General features: G+C 50.5%; 1 protein-coding gene across 1 annotated transcript in view; it reads right to left on the reverse strand.

Moving 5' to 3' along the window:
- Positions 1–4,411: 4,411 nt before the first annotated feature.
- The window catches only part of CPXM2 (carboxypeptidase X, M14 family member 2), a 50,020-nt gene continuing 37,290 nt past the window's right edge, over positions 4,412–17,141 (reverse strand). The window contains exons 9-14 of the mRNA XM_049764439.1: positions 15,597–15,793; positions 13,900–14,079; positions 10,547–10,844; positions 9,755–9,894; positions 8,695–8,794; positions 4,412–5,310 (exon numbers count right to left, since the gene is read on the reverse strand). Of these exons, the coding sequence (XP_049620396.1) occupies positions 5,024–5,310; positions 8,695–8,794; positions 9,755–9,894; positions 10,547–10,844; positions 13,900–14,079; positions 15,597–15,793 (1,202 nt within the window). The 3' untranslated portion in view covers positions 4,412–5,023. The remainder of the gene's footprint in view (positions 5,311–8,694; positions 8,795–9,754; positions 9,895–10,546; positions 10,845–13,899; positions 14,080–15,596; positions 15,794–17,141) is intronic.

Consider the following 17,141-nt stretch of genomic DNA (forward strand, 5'->3'; position numbering starts at 1 on the left):
AGTCACAGATGCTACTAGCGTGGTGGGAAGAACTCTTCATCACTTGGAATAAGGGAAATGCAAATAAGAATGACGATGAATCAGCAAGTTGAACACACATCCACAAGTGGAAAAACACAGTGCTGGCAGAGAGGTGGTGAAAATGGAACTGCCATTCACTAGTGGGGGGATGCCCTGACAAGGGAAATGTCATCTGGCTCTTCCTCTCTGGAGATATTATGGAAAAAGCTCAACGATGAAAGAATTGAGCTTCCAAATCACCCAGTGATACCACTTTTGCCATCTACCCAACAGCAAAAGGCATTGATTCAAAAAGGCATCTGAACACTTGTGTCCTATGCTCCTGTTCCGCACAGCCAAGATCTGCAAACAGTCCAAGTGCCCAGAAAGAGAGGATTGGCTGACGGACCTGTAGTGTGATAGAACATGACTCAGCCTTTTGCATGGAACAGGAAGGCGTCATGCTGAGCAAAGAGAGAAAAACAGATACCACTGGTCTCGCTCATGTGCGAAGTGTAGAGGAACATAGAAGGGAAGAAATGGGAGCCTATGAATCAGAGTCTGAGAGTTAGGTTATACCCAGACCCTGAGAGTCAGTCTATCCCCAGGTCCCAAGAGTTAGCCTGTATCCAGGTTCTGAGAATGTCTATCCCCAGAGAACAGAGTTTCTGTCTGTCAGCCCCGGGGGTGTGACCAGCCACTGGGGTGATAGAATGGAAGCCTTTAGCTCTTTACCAACCTCAAAACTGTGTGTGTGTGTGTGTGTGTGTGTGTGTGTGTGTGAGAGAGAGAGAGAGAGAGAGAGAGAGAGAAAGAGACAGAGAGAGACAGAGAGAGACAGAGAGACAGAGAGACAGAGAGAGAGAGAGAGAGGAGGGCAGGGGGAGATGGCCATTTCCTCTGCATTTGACACACTTCTGTCTCCAGAGGGTATTATCCATCAAACGGCCAAATCTTAATGGTGCAGAGTTCTGATCACATCCACAGGGACCATGAAACTCAGAAGAATGATTTCCTCAACTACTGAAAAGGTCATTAAACTCAGATTCCTTTAACAGTGTTTATGCCGCCCACTGAGATGCCCTTTAGGAATTCACAGTCAAGGCAACTCTTGGGGACTCACTAGATCATTTTGACTGAATGAAAAATGCCGTGACTCACATCATTTAGTCCTGCTTGCTTACATAAGTCATGATACACCTTACATTGCTTTCTGCCACGTATACTCTTACTAAAATTTATTTACTTTTAAAAGCTCGTCAAGTAAGCACCCATGAGTTAATAATGGTCCAAAACGGGTGTGTTTGTGTTCCACTAGACTGAATTAAATGCTGACTGCCCATATTTCAAGAGTTTTACCCTGTGTCAGGTTGAATATAATTCCTAAGTCCTTGTACAAATTGAATCTCTTAGACTAATAATCAATTTATTAATTAATGGCTAAATATTGGGGGCCTGGATCACTGATGAGACAACAGTATTGACGGCTAATGCAGAAGTTAAAATTCATAACTCTTTTCTTCTTGTTTTTTTTTAATATCTTGGGCTATATTCAGAAACATGAAACAATTTTTCCTACTTTTGGAGATTTTTTCCAAGGGAAATCCAGAGTTGCCACATAAATCCAGCAGCAGAAGTTCTCAACCCGCCATCCCAGTATTATGGGTGAAAGAGACCCCTTTTATTTACTCAAATGAAATCATCATTGGTCTAAGTGATTGGGTCTATTCTAGAAGTAACAATGAAAAATAAACAGCTATGGACATGATTCTGTTGTTCAAAGCAACAGTAGTGACACCCTTCAAATCACAGTTCTCGAGGGCTTTGAGTTGGTCGTCTCCATACACCTCAAACCTCAAAATTTATTCAGGCTCATGAAGAGCTTTGGGTTTCCAATAGAACTTTTTTTTGGGGGGTGTCTATTTGTTGGAAATTGAAACAGAGGTGCAAATTGCTTTATTGAAAAATGCTTGTGAACCCATTTGAAAAGAACCATGAATCTCTGACTCTGAATAATATCTTAGTACTACTTCAACAGAAACATAAGGAAGTTTCCGTGAGGCAATAAGTGAACAGAATGTCACTAGGCTAGACTTGATGAGATGGGCCCCCAAATAACCACCATTATAACATCTTGCACAGCCCAAAGATGAAGGTGACCTGCAAGGCTCTGCCCCGGACACCTGACTTGTCCAGAGACTAACAGGATGGTGAAAAATATGGCCTCTGGCTAGTCTGTTTCTAATGCGTGTTCATCAGTCTAGTTACAAAGGTACAAAAACTGAAACATCATTGGTTATTTATACTGGGATCCCACCCACTCGGGATGTATTTCCTGCTTGTTTTCTCTTTCCATGCCCCTTTAAAACTGCTTGGGACTGGTCAGGTTTGGTCCCTTGCATCCCATTTTTTATCCATAGGGATGGGTGGAAATAGTCTCAAGGAAAGTGCTCCTTTATTCCAGAACATGAATAAGCTGATAAGGGGCAGACTTAGGAAGAGAACTGGCTCTGCCTTTTTTTCAGATACCTTCAGACATTCTGAGTCTTTTCACTGGGCATAGCTCTGTGGTTCATTGTATAATTAGGGATTAGCAGCCATAGTTACATATTCTTCCAGTAGGACCATCTTGCCTCTATCAAGACAGAATTGTGAAATTTGGTTGTGTCACCAAGGTCTAACCTAGAGCTCTGCTGTTCAGTATATCTATTTAATCCTTTTTTTTTTCTCTCAAAACCAGCTCTACTGAGATATTATCTCAACCACACAGTTTACTCATTCAAAGAAGATAATTAATGGGTTTTTTGGGGGAGAAGGGGATTGGGTTTTTTGTTTGGTTGGTTTGCTTTTTATTTTTAGAATAGAGTAACCATCATCACAATTGATTTTGGAACATTTTCATCACACCCAAATCGTTTACCAGCTCTCTCTCTCTCCCTTCCCCACCATCTCCTCATCCCTTGGCCCTAGGCAATCACAAATCTATTTTCTGCCTCTCTGGCTCTGCCTATTCTACGTCCTTCTGACAAGCTCAATCAGTGTGAGGTGTTTGTGAGGAAGTGTTTGCACGAAGCCTGCTGTTCTCCAAGCTGGTCTGTTGTAGCTGTGCTTCCTCTCATATTGGGACCTTCCCCAATGCTGGGTCCTCCGCCCTTCACTAAGCCAGTCACCCTGTGGGAACAGGGGAAGCTCTGAGCAGTGCTGCTGTGGTCAACAACACACACTGTACTGACAACAGCTTTGAGTTTTCTGGGGTTGAGAAAAACGAATCCACTGGATCCACTGTGGAGAAAATGCCAGAATGTTTTCTAACGTGCTTTGAAATTTCCCTGAAAATAGCCTGTGTTCATTTCTACATCTCTCTGATGTCGAAAGTTCCAAAGGTCCCAAATATGTCAACCTTGATGACTGGGCCCCCCCAACAAGCTTAGAGGCAGGGTTCACTCTCCCCACTTTAGAGATGGTGAGAAAAAACTGACCAAGATGAGATTGGTATTGGGCATTGTCCACATATTCCAAAGCAGCCACCATATCTAGCTCAGGCCTGCCCACCCCCTGCCTTAAGTCTCATCCCCCACTACCCGGCCCACCCCCAAACAGAGACATACCCCGATTCCTGTCTTGACTGCTCTGTACCTCAGATGTGCTTTCTATTATGCCTCAGCAGAAGGCCCAGTACCAATCCCAATGTCCTGGGGTCTTTGGACTTCTCAAGAGGAAAAGACCCAAAGGACATGTCATCTTCTGTGTCCCCTTGTTCATCTGGAGCCTGACAATGAGGGTTTTGGGGCAAGAGGTCCAAGGTGGCAGTGGACAGGAAGTGAGGGAATAGATTTAGACAAGAAGTCTTAGGCAAGAGTGTAAGTCAGAGGGGCAGCACAGGACAGGAAGTCTACAAGCTGCCTCTTGAAGTCCGGGAGACCTGCTCCAGCTCCCAGACTCTGCATCTCCAACATGTGTCCTCCACCTCTCAGTGTTCCAGGACTAGAGCAAGACAATCACTTTCATTATAGCTGCTACTTTTGACAAAGCCCAAGTCAGTTGTCTGGTTATTTACAACTGCAGGTTCAAAGCCTTGGTTTTCCCACCTGGAACATGGAATAATAGTCTCCACCTCCCTGCAGCTATGTGGAGCAGGGTGTAGAGGACCCCTCCCTTAGCAGGACCCCAGGAGGTTGGCAGTTTAGTAGGGCAGGGTATGGTGCCCCAGGAGAATCAGGAGAATCACACAGCCCCAGGCTCTTCCCATTTGTTTTATTTCTCTCTCTCCCTTTCCGGGCCCATGAGGCCATGTCAGGAATAAAAAGCAGAATCTGCAAGCATTTCTCGAGTGGTCACTTAATTCCTGCTCCTGGTCATGCTCTGAAAGTGACTGTCCACACCCCAGGAATGTGAGTCTAAGCTAGAAGCTCTGGCCTTGCCACACATGCTGGGTGGATCCCCAGCATGGCCAGCTGCCTGCCAAGGGCTTATGGCAATGGATGGATGGACTAAGCCTGAAAAAGCAAGGGCCCTCAAAGGACTGGCACCTCCCACTCCCTCGTCCAAGGAATCCCCTGGCTACTGACCAGCAAGGAGCTGGGTTGTGTCTCTGGATCCAGCCTGCATGCAGGCTCTTGAGGACCCGCAACCCTGAGTCCTGCTCCCTGTTACTGAGTGCAAGGTGCGAGGTGCCCTCTCAGAAAACCCAGTGGCTGGGGAAGCCCCAGAGCAGGGGGTTGGGGATACTCAGACGAACCAGGAGCAGGTCTGGATGGGGTAGAAGGAACAGGAGACCCTTTCTGTGCAGCAGGAGGAAGACCAGCCTGGGCACAGACAAACAGGCTGACTCCTCACCCTGCTCAGCCTTTTCTCTGTCTGCCTTTCTTGTCCATCTGCACTGTGCAACTAGAAGGGAACCAAGGAAAGAAATGAGAGAACCAGCCTCATAAGCTAAACACTCTCCCAGCCTCCGGCAATCAGGAGATTGGGGTGACGGCCTCCTGCACAGGCCAGTAGGCCCCTCAGGGGCAAGGGTCCCATCTCAGGCGTGTGGGTGGCTAACACGCTGGCGCCTGCGCCGCCTCCTTCCCCGCAGCTGGAGGAGCCTTGGCTGAGGTGGGGCTGGCGGACTGAGCGGCAGCTTTCCGAAACGTTCCATGATCTCGCGGATCCGGGCCAGGTTTGTCTTGGCGAGCGTGAAGTCGCAGCGCGTGGCACCCATGTCAAAGCCCACTGGGCAGTTCTTGGTGGAGGAAGTGAAGCCTTCAGCCCTGGCTGTGACCACGTATTCTCCGGGGTTCAGGAGACGCCAGTAATCCCCGTCAACGGCTGAGGGAGGAGAGAGGAGAGAGGGGAGATAGAGAGAGGGAGGGAGGGAGGGAGAGATGGGGGGTAGGGAGAGGCAGAGAGAGAGAGAGAGGGAGATGCAGAGGGAGAGAGGAAAGAGAGGGTAGGGAGAGGAGAGAGAATTAAATGGGAGAGGAGAGAGAAGACAGAAAATTAAACGAAAATTAAAATGCCTTTCTTGGGGCTGAAGGGATAATATCAAAGCAAGTGGGGCATTTGCCTTGCACGCAGCTGCCCCAGGTTTGATCCCCAGCATCCCATAGGATCTCCCAGGCACTACCAGAAGAATTTCCCGAGTGCAGAGTCAAATAATCTGTGAGCATCATCGGGTGTGGCCCCAGAGCTAAACAAATTAAAAGTGCTTATCTTGCATGTGGCTGATCCAGTTGGATCCCTAACATCACTCAGTCTTCCTTGGGAGGTCTAGAACAATGCGTGAGCTCTGAAAGTGGAGGTTTGTAGAAATGCTGTGCTGAGGCAGACCACTGCTGGCACATTGGAACCCAGACCCCCAGACCATGACTGAACCCCATCTGGGCAACCCACGCCATGTTTGGAAACCCAAATGTTTCCTCTTTGGAATCTGACTTGGGTGGGCAGAGTTGGGGAAATTAACAGTGGGTTCCTGTCACTGGGACTGGCATGCACCCCGATTCCTGAGCCCCAGCCCCCAGAAGACTGGTGCCACCACAAAATGTCTTCAAAAACCCTGTGTACCCCCCCTCCACACTTCAACAGCCCTCAGCCAGGCTTGAAATATAGAAGACATTGGGAATGGGGCCACCTCAGCACTGCTCAGGCTCCCAGGTAGGACTATGAGGGTCTGAGCATGGTGAAGGAAGTGCTTGGGACTGGAGCCCTAGAGACACTCAGTCAGTGTTTGGATCAAGGCCCCCTGTCTTATGAAAGATGATGTGGGGGGTACAGCACTGGGATCCCTTAGGGTGAGTCACCAAGAAAAACTGCATCTGTCGGCAGCCAACTGACGTCCCTATCTCAGCCCTGAGCGGGGTCACAGCCTGGAGCAGTCACACCTGCTGGGGACCTCCAAAGGGGACCCCTCCTCATGGGGGAACCTCAACCTCCCAAGAGGACCCCCAGAACCTCTATGGGGGTGACAAGGGAACAGAGGAGAAATTCATGTTGGTTGACTTGAACATGTCTGCACAGAACCTCGAGGTACCCCAAACCAGAGGGCCCCCTCCTAGCCCTGTGCCCCTCCATCCTCTGTGCCCTGGTTGACTCCTTTATCTGGTCCTGGTGCCCTAGGAGACAGCTCATCTAAATTGTAATAATTAAAGTTTTAAAATGGGTGGAGGGTTGTTAGCACTTTGTTTGGGGCTGTGTTCAAGGATCACTCCTGGCAGTCAGTGCTCAGGGCTTCCTTGTGGCTCTCAGAGTGCTCAAGGATCACTCCTGGCTGTGCTCCTGGAACTCTCCATGTAGTGCCAGGATCAAACCCAGATTGGCTGCATGCAAGCAAGCGCTCCACCTGCTGTCCTACCTCTCCAGCCCTGATGCACTGATTTTGTATTTCAGAACTCAAAGTGTGAACACAAATACATAAATGATAAAACCACCAGCCAAGAGCCATGTCAGAGGAACCATCATGACTGTGGGGAGTCTGTCCTGTTCATAGGACATGAACACTGTAACGGGAAAACTCCCTGTCCTGAAACAGCAGATCCTCTATCTGCACTCAGTGCACCATCCCTGCTCCAACCTCATGCCAGGCCTTCCCCAGCGGGTCCCTCAGCCTACTGTTCTCTCTCTGCCATACCTGCCCACCGGGCATCACTGGGCTCACCCACTTCCTGGAGCTCAGAGGCCTGTGAGCCTGGTTCCTGCCCCCCTGGGTCGCCTGGCGGGGAGGACAGCAGAAACAGCAGATACACAGACAAGACCACCCAGGTCACACTAATAGCCACTCCTGGTGGCCAAGTAGTGTTGAGAGCTTGGGCTAGGAAGACAGAGATGGGCCTTGTAGAACTGCCTCCAAGCTACATCGCAGCTGTGTCGTTTTCTTGGACTGAGTCCTCTGGGGACTCTGACCTTAGGCCTGTCAGCTCACAGAGGCTCAGACAAAAGCCCAGTGTGGTAGAGCAGAGGTGGCACAGGGGACCTGGTGACAGAGACCTGGGGGGGGTGGTGAGAAATAGGGCAGATGCCTGTGCTCCAAACTCCTCAGCAGAGCAGAGCTTCTGGTCAGCGTCTCCCACAATCCTAACCTGTGTTTCTACACAGGTTTCTACTGAGCAGCTGCTCAGTTCCAAAGAATGTGCCCAGCTCATTCATGGCTGTATTTGTGGGACCACCTGGTGAGGTCCAGGGTACAAGCCCCTGGCAGGGCTGGACCTTACAGTCCTCAGTGAGAAGAGCCTGAAGGTTCAGCTCACAATGCACATCTCAGTGTGAAGGAGGAATTTCAGTGAAGGGAGGCAGGAAAGCATCCCTGGCCAGGACCATGGAAGGGAAGAGATGGGGTAGCAGGCTGAGTGCACAGGGTTGACTTGCTCATGTCCTGGGCACCTCCCAGGTCAGGCACAGCCCAAGGCAGGCTAGGCAGCAGCTTCTGTACCAAGTGACCTGAGTGATGGTCACCAGAGGTGGGATCTCAGTGAGTGGAATGAGGCAGCCCCTTCCTCGAGGAAAAGGCCTTTGTAGATTCTGTCAAGGCTACGGAGAAGGGAAGGGGGTCCTGAGAGGCATGGATAGGGAAACCCTAAATCTCCTGACCTAAGTAGAAGAGGAAGACTCTCAGGAGGAGGTGGCAGGTACAAGGAAGGTCAGGGAACTGATGTCTCTAGGACATCCTGGAGAAGTATACTTTAATGTCTGGGATCCAGACTTCCTGTGCCCAGACTAGGGAGAAAATGGTGACAGGACACCTCGTGATGCTCAGGAGCCACAAGGTTCCATCTGGCAAGACTGGGCCCCCAGAGCACTAGGATCAGGCAGGTACTTTACCCTGGAATTACATGCCCAGATCCCAAATACTTGCTTTCTGAAGACACCTGTGTGTGGACCCTGGCCACAAGCTCTACCAACTTCATTGGGAAGCTGGAAGGAAGAGGTCATCATGGGAGAAGTTTCTGGAAACTCACTTCATGATCTTTTCATGTGTTTGGTTTTTGGGCCATTCTCAGCTGTGCTCTGAGTTTATTCCTGTTGGAATTATTCCTTGGGGGTTTGGAAGTGATGGGGTGCATATGTGGTGCCAGGGATTAAACTCAGGTTAGCTGCATGCAAGGCAAGCACCATAACCTCAGGACTAACTTTCAGGCCCTTTGATCATGGTCTGATTCCAAGTGAGGCAGCGCAGGAATGCTGGCCCTACTGCTAGACAGCTTGTGTTTGCATAGATACCTGTCCGGACATCATGGTTGACCCCTTCCACAGAGATCACAGCACCTGCGATGCCTTTTCCGGCTAAGTCCCGAACCAGGCCTTTGATGCCTCGATGGGCCTGCGGAGGACAGGGGAGAGTCAGTCAGGGTGCCCACCCACTGCCCAGACCTCATACTTCTCAAGGACCATCCACACCTTCAGTACCCAGGCTCAAAGCTGGCCTGACTCTGTCTGGATTTTAATCTAAACTTCTGGCCCAGGCACCAGAAAATCTACCTGAGTGAAGATATTCCAGAAGTATAAAAATAGGATTATTAAAGAAAAAAAGCCAGTGAAAGCCAAATTTCGCGGGGTGAGGAGAGTGGTTGCCAGAAAACAGGGGAGAAGAAAGTCTCTGGAGTCAGTGTGGTGGGATTTGGTTTTGTTTAATTATACCAGATATTTAACTTAGAGCTCTGACCACTTAGCTCCATTCTTGGCCCTCCAAGCATGTGAGTTAACCATTTCCTAGGCTATGTTGACTAACCTGCAAAAGAGTCCAGGTTTCTACAAAATACACTTGGCTCACAGGCCCCTTCCATTGATGGGCCATGGTCAGTGGCTAAAACTGGTGCCTCTTTTTCCCCATCTCTTATCTGATGCCACATTCCATCTTTTAGACAAAACTCAATTCTATCAGACTGGTGTCATCAGAGCAGGGAAAATTGTGGACACCGAGGAAAGACCACCTGTCTGCCAGCAGCCAAAGAAAGGTGCCAACCTGGAATCAACCCACAAGCCAGTCCATTTTGCTCTCCCAACGCTGACCATCCCTCCAAATACTTTCCCTCCTACAGCCCAGCAGACTTATGCAAGAGACCGGGGCTTGTTATCACCCCCTCTCTGCAGAGCAGCCTCTGAGCACCCCAGCAAAGTCTTTCTCCCCACCCAGTAAGTGCAATGAACTGGGTCCCCTTCAAGGGGATCCAATCAGGGGCAGGCAGACGATGTCCCTCCCACCTACACTGCAGGTATGGACACAGGGCATGCTCAGGGCCTGAGCACTGGGTGGCTATATGGCTTCTAGAACCCTCCCTACCTGCTCCATGAAGACGATGAGAGACTCCCGGTTGTTCTCCCACTCATCAGGCAGCTGGCTGGCATGTGGGAACTTGTCGCAGCCCACGTAGATGGACAGCTCGAAGCAGTTTGTGTGGAGGTAGCTGAAGTCATTGAGGCCTGCCGGGGGAGGAGCCCAGGACTGCAGGAGGGGCCGTGTGGCATCCCATACCTAGGTTCAGTGTCACTGCCTGCCTTGGGGACCTTGCTCCCCTGGGAATAGCACACACACACACACACACACACACACACACACACACACACACACACACACACACACACACCGCCAACCTCTGGCCCATGCTTTGGGACCTGTTATTTTCCATCAGTGTTTACCTGTCTCGACTCTCTCAACCCAAACAGCTCAGAAGCTGAGCGTGGATGTTGAAAGGAGTAGAGATGCAGGGGCCTCCCATACCCCCAGTGACCTAATTTATAAACAGGGAGCAAAGCCAGAGATAGAGCAGGAGGGAAGGCACTCACCTTAAGGGCAGGCAGCCAAGTATATTTCAATCCCAGGAACCACAGGAGCACTCCAAGCACCAGCAGGGGTGATCCTTAAACTCAGCGCCAGGAGGCAGCCCTGAGCACTGTGGGGTGTGGTTCATACCCACCCTTCCCCCACACACACACAAACACAAAGTTTAGACATCTAAGACTGCTGAATGACAGGGATGGGGGAACCCGCAGAGAACACATACTAGGCCAGACTCATGCCCCTGATGCAAGTTAGCAGGAGGTCTTTCGGGGAGAGGTGCTAGCAGAGACTCACTTCCAGCTACCGTGTGCCAGGAGGCCCCATTGATGGTGCCATCCTCCTTCTGGAAGTCCTCGGTGTGGCACACCCGCCGCCGGGCGTCACTCATCTGGCGGTGTGTGGAGGCATATGCATAGGACAGCCATCGAAATACGGGGTCGTCGGGTGTGGGGCTCTGCTCCTGTGGTTTCTGGGCCGACTGCGCCATGTCATAGGGGTATGCTACCACCAGCTCGCCCCCCTGCAGGTTGCCACCCAGCACAAAGGGTATCTTCTCCAACCAGGCGATGACCGCACGGGTCTCCACAGCCACCTGCGAAGAATTAGGCTGGGATATACCTTTGACACCCAGAACCAGGGCAAGGGGTGACACCGTCTCTGGAGCTAACCTCAGGGGAGACCCCCATGATCCGTGGAGTGGAGGTTCATCCTGAGGGAAGTGGACTTTGTGGGCAACCAGGAGAAGCAAAGAGAAAGAACAGCATCTGCGGTGCCAGGGATTGAACCTGGATCAGCCACATGCAAGGCCAATGCCCACCCTGGTTGTACTATTGCTTCAACCCAGGTCAACAAATTTTGTTTTGTTTTGTTTTGTTTGGGTCACACCCGGCGGTGCTCAGGGGTTACTCCTGGCTATCTGCTCAGAAATAGCTCCTGGCAGGCACGGGGGACCATATGGGACACCGGGATGCGAACCAACCACCTTTGGTCCTGGATCGGCTGCTTGCAAGGCAAACACCGCTGTGCTATCTCTCTGGGCCCATCAACAAATTTTTTTTAACTTTAACGAAGTTTAAAGAGTAGGAAAGAAAATCAACAAGGGGAGAAGCTAAAAGCAGACCCTGAGCTCACTATGGGGAAAGATGAGCTATGAGTTCAGGGGCTAGTCTAAGTCCCCAGACCCTTGAGAGATGATTTCAAGGTAATGTGCTAATCAGAGGAAAGAGAAAAGAGATGCCATGGAAGTGACTGAGCAGCAGCAGCAGGGCAGATATCTGGCTCAGGAATATCCAGATGCCTAGAGTTCCGTGGGCTTGGAGTTGGGTTTTTCAATACTCCTAGGATCCTGGATTGACTGATCATGCTGCCTCAGCAGCTCACATGTTTTATTTTTGGGGTGGTGGTGGGAAAGGGACTCAGGGCTTAGTCCTGGCTTTGAGCTCAGAGATCACTCCTGAAAGGCTCAGGGGATAATGATCAGAACTGGGTATTGAACCTGAGTTTGCCGAGTGCAAGGCAATATCCTTCCCTGCTGTACTATCTCTCTGGTTACCCTGGGATGTTTGGATAAACTAAACCCCCAGGAGCCCCATATTATGACCAATTTCTGATTCATCACATTCCTGCCCTGATCCATTCTCTGCCTCTCACCAATCCCCAAGGCCCATTCTCTCCCCTCCCCATTCCCTTTCTTCTCTCTCCTCTCTTCTCTGTCACCCGTCTCCCTCTCTCCTTTCTTTTCTCTTCCTCTCTCCACTTTTCTCTTTCTCCTCTCTTCTATTTCTCTCCTCTGTCTCCCTCTCTCAGGCTTCTGAGCCACTGTGCTGTTGCCAATGACTGTCCTGCAGCCTTCAGTCTCTGCCCACGATGAGCAGCATGCCTCCTTCCTGCAGCGAGGCCTGTCTCCCGGGCATCCTTAGTTTCTGCTCTAATGAGCAGCACCCGCTTTGCACGGCTCAGCAGACTTGGGCTTGCTTGTGCCAGCAAAAGTAGGAAATGCAAACGCTCCACCTATAATGCCCCATCTTCAAGGTCACTGGGGGCCGTGTGAACTTCCACCCAGCAGCTTTCTTTTTCTTCCGCCCCCCTCCCCAGCTCCAGGCCCCCTTTTGCATTTTGTACACAAATTCCTTCCTTTTGTCTGGCATTAAGAATCAGATATCCTTCCCTGAGCCAACACCTCTCATGTCCAGAGACCTCCGCATCTTCTCATGATCTTCCATACCTGGCATCTCTGTCTCAAATGAGGCTTCTGCTTTTCTTGCTCTTCCTTATAGTTTTGAGAGCTCATATTCCAGGGCAAATAGGCTGCTCTCAGATTTTAGCTTCTCTTCTGGATTCCAGAATCTCTCGAGAGAAGACTTTCTAATTTGAATACAGCCACAATTAACTCATCATGGACTTGCTGACTAAAGCCTTCTCACCATGCTTCAGACTGGTCAAAGTTTCACTGGAACGATTTATGGCACATGATGCTTAGATATTATCAACTGCTTCTTTCTCTATGAAAATCACTTGTTTTCTTTGTATTCTAGCACTGCCCTAATTTCTACTCATGTTTTAAAAATCAAGATATCTTGAAGCTGGGGCATTAGTACCGTGGGGAATGCTTTTGCCTTGCATGGGACTGACCCAGGTTGGATCCCCAGGATTCTATATGGTCCCCTGAGTCAGGAGTAATTTCTGAGCACAGAGTCAGTAGTAATCCTTGAACACTGTCAGGTGTGGTCCAAAAACAAACAAACAAAAATCAAGGTCTCTTTATTTGGAGGGTACCTTCTGGTTGCTCTTTTGCTATTTGAGTTAATTTTCAGGTTTCTTTTTCTTCTTCATGACATAAACCAAGGAACACACATGCCAAAAAATCTGTGTTGAGGCCTTTTACTCATTTTGACATGTATTGCTCCCACTAGCAGTTAGTTCTATTTTTTCAGTTGCCAGTATGATTTTTTTTGACTCACTATTTTGAAAAGTATGATATTTTTTGGTTTAAATTTTCTTTTTTTTCTTTCTTTCTTTCTTTCTTTCTCTCTCTCTCTCTCTCTCTCTCTCTTTTTTGTGGGACTGGGCCACACTCAGCTATACTCAGGGCCTACTCCTAGCTCTACACTACACGATCTCTCTTGGTGGAGCTCAGGAAATTATAGAGGGTGCTGGGGATTGAACTCAAGTTGATCACATGCAACGGAAATGCCCTGCTTGCTTACATCAACCTAGCCCCTAAGTTTTCTCAATGTATTGTGAAGCTTTCATTCATTTTCTCGATCCTCTTAACTCCAGAAAAAAACAAATAGCTTCCTTTGGAATACAGGTGCACACCTGGCAGTGCTCAGGGCTCAGTGACTCTGGGCTCAGTGCTCAGAGATCAATCCTAGTAATATGGGTCAGAGGGCCCTATGGCATGCTAGGGATTGAATCCACAATGGCTGTCTGCAAAGCAAGTGTCCTCCCCACTGTGTTATGGCTCCAGCCCCAGCATTAGCTATTGCAAACAGCCTTGAAGTGCCAAGTCAGACCAAAGAGAGAGATCCTGGCCTGGGGTGGATTTCCAGAGGATCTGGGCTGAAGTATCTTTTCTGGAACAAGCCCCCCGACACTTGGCTGGAGAAGGCGTAATGTGGGCGCCAAGGGGACACTCTGAGACTCACCGTGGCATTCTCTGACAGGAACCACTCAGGGATGGCGATGTGGTGATTGGGCATCTTCCTGGGGAGACCCCGGCGCGCCTCCGCCTCCCACAGCAGCGTGTTGAGGTCTGGGAAGTTGTTGTTGATGTCGATACCATCATGTGTCCAGCGCCCCAGAGACCAGCCCCCCAGCTCTGAGCCCTGGAAGATGGTGGGGAACGTGAGGAGCCCAGAGAGCCAAGAAACGTATCCATGCGCACTCGAGATGATGCACCCAAGCCAGCTTCACTCCACCTCACTCTATCTCCATCCTCTGCCCCCCCATCTCTGGCATATGTCCCCATACCACTATGCCCCCCAGGGATGCAGTCACGAAGAGGCAAAAACACTGTTTATTCCTGTCTGAGGTGGGGTGGGGGAATTTGGGGACCTGGGCAGATCCCTCCCAATGAGAGGGGTTGAGTCATATTCCTGTTCTGCAGAGGCTCAAAAACTACTGGACCCCTTAGTGCTCCCCACTTTCTGAGATTCTCCACCCTGCAGGCGATGCATCTGAGCCACATGCCTGTACCCTGTCCCTGCCGGCCGCCCACCACGTGGGCTCCCATACTGACACTGGAGGCCTATCAAACCAGTCATTGTATGGGGCAGAATCCTGCCCTGAGAATGCACCCCCAAAATGCTTCCCATTACAGCCACAGATACAGATGAGGGACAGACAATGACAAGCTGATTAATTATCCTCAACACAGCACATTCTCCATGGAACCAGTCCTTATGCTAATGGCCCATCATGATTAAAACATGAAAAATAAACAATGGTCAAGAACAGCTCTGCTGGGCCCGGAGAGATAGCACAGTGGCGTTTGCCTTGCAAGCAGCTGATCCAGGACCAAAGGTGGTTGGTTCGAATCCCGGTGTCCCATATGGTCCCCCGTGCCTGCCAGGAGCTATTTCTGAGCAGACAGCCAGGAGTAACCCCTGAGCACCGCCGGGTGTGGCCCAAAAACCAAAAAAATAAAAAAGAACAGCTCTGCTCCAGGGACTGAGGAGAGGATTAGAGACAAACTCAGGTTAGCCGGTGCCTTAAGTGCTCACAATGTCACCCAACTATTCTCACCGAATAGGCAACAATTGCCACTTGCACCGTTATGTTTTGTCTTGTTTTGTTTTGGAGCCACACCCGGTGGTGCGCAAGCTTTACTCCTGGCTCTGTGCTCAGGAGTCGCTGCTAGTTGGGCTTGGGGAACCCAATGCGCCAGGGATTGAATCCAAGTCAGCAGCATGCAAGGCAAGTGCCTTCCCTGCTGTGCTCTCTCTCAGAGTACACCCTTTGAAGGAGGGGTCCTGGGAAGGAGAGGAACCATCAGGGCTACAAACAGAGGCACCCCAGGGTTGGAGCTGGGGGAAGAGGCAAGGGTGGGTCCAGGAAGGGGCTTACCACATTGTGGGTGGGGTGCACAGGACAGGTTTGTGGGCATGGTCTACCCTTTTGTGAGCGGGTCCAGGGGTTCGGGGAGGAGCTTCATTCCTCCTGGGTGGGGTGGGGTGGGGTGCGTGTCCCATGGCAGAGTTGAGGTGGGGCTTACCCCTGTGGATTGAGCTGGGCATGTTTAGGGTGGTGCTGAGGTGACACTGGGGTTGTGGGCGGGGCTCAGCCTTCATGAAGGTGGCATGGACGGGACTGGGGCAGGTCCAGGGTCCAGGGCTGGACTCACCGCCTCGTAGGCCTTCTCATAGCCGTCAGGGTTGAGCGAGGGAAGCAGGTGGATGCGGGTGTCCTCCACGAGGCGGATGATGCGCTCGTTTCCCGCCAGGTACTCCTGGCACAGGAACTGAAGCAGCAGTAGCAGCAGCTCCCGGCCCAGCACCTCATTGCCGTGCGCCCCCGCGATGTAATGGAACTCGGGCTCACCTGCAGACACCAGCAACCGAGCTTTGCCCCACTTGGAGTTTGCTCCGCACCTCTAAGCCCCAGGTGCACCACACTGGGAGGCCTCTAGGCACTAGCGACCGGCTCTTTTAGCTCGATCTGGGCACATAGATTTTCATTCCCAAACAATATACGGCGAATAAGAAAACAAACCAGGAAAGGCTAAATGTGGACCTGCCACGGGGTAATGGGTTTATCCTGAATTTATCTAAAGCACAGTGTGGAGAGTTCAAACTTAGGGATGCACCAGCCCTTGGGAGAGGCATAGACTTGTCTTTAAAGATGCTGAGCTGGGTCCAGAATGATAGCACAGCCGAGAGGGCACTTGCCTTGCGCGCAGCCCACCCGGGTTTGATCCCCGATATCCCATAGGAACCACAATCCTGCCAGAAGTGATTCCTGAGAAACCCCTGAGCACCGCTGGATTTGGCCCCAAAACAAAACCAAATACAAAAGGAAGATGCTGAGCTTGACTCATGGGACCACTAGGGTCTCTGAGCCCTGCTAGAGATGAGCACAGAGCCAGGAGTAAGCACTGCACATCTCCCAGAGAGGTCCAAACACCAAAAGGAGTAAAAATGGAAGGGGCTTCACATGGCACCCAGTAGGGCAAAGATAGATGAAGTAGCCAGGGGTCACCACCCTAGTCCCGCTTCTTTGTTTTTGGAAACACCCGTTAGAGCTCAAGAGTTACCCCTGGCTCTATGCTCAGAAATCGCTCCTGGCAGTCTCTGGGGAATCATATGGGATGCCAGGGATGGAACCTGGATCATTCGCATGGAAAGCAAATGCCTGTCATAAGAGGCCTTTGTATTGGTCCTCATAGTGCTTTCTAATTAGAAGTCTCTCTTTGGTTTACATGTTAAAAAGATATTTCCCATTGCCTCCTCATCTTGCTTTTTCCCCTCCCCTTGGGGGTGGACTTTGTTTTTCCCAAAGGCTGCTTTGAAGGGCTGGAGGGAAGCTGCTCATTGTTCCACACAGTGGAGCAACTGGCTTGTGAGTGAAAAGTTTGCAGTGTGTTTCTGGCCTGCTATTCCTTCCCAACCATGTGTTTATTAATTCTTGTGTCAGAATAGTTGCTGGATCTGCATCTTGTCCTTCCCAGATTGGTCGCATGGGAATCCGTCTCCCTCTCTGGGGATTATGGAACACACAACCGATGATTTCACAAATGCTCTTCATGCTGTGCTCTTGCTCTAGCCCTGCATGTTTTTTAAGGGGCTGTTCTCATCCTCAAGGCTCAGCTTCCCCACAGTACAGTTTCCTGAATTGCTCTGGGGGTGACCACTCTCACCACTCACAGCCATGCTCCTGCCACTCAGAGGGA

Source organism: Suncus etruscus, chromosome 17, assembly GCF_024139225.1.
Source record: "Suncus etruscus isolate mSunEtr1 chromosome 17, mSunEtr1.pri.cur, whole genome shotgun sequence".
In the NCBI taxonomy this organism is placed as follows: Eukaryota; Metazoa; Chordata; class Mammalia; order Eulipotyphla; family Soricidae; genus Suncus; species Suncus etruscus.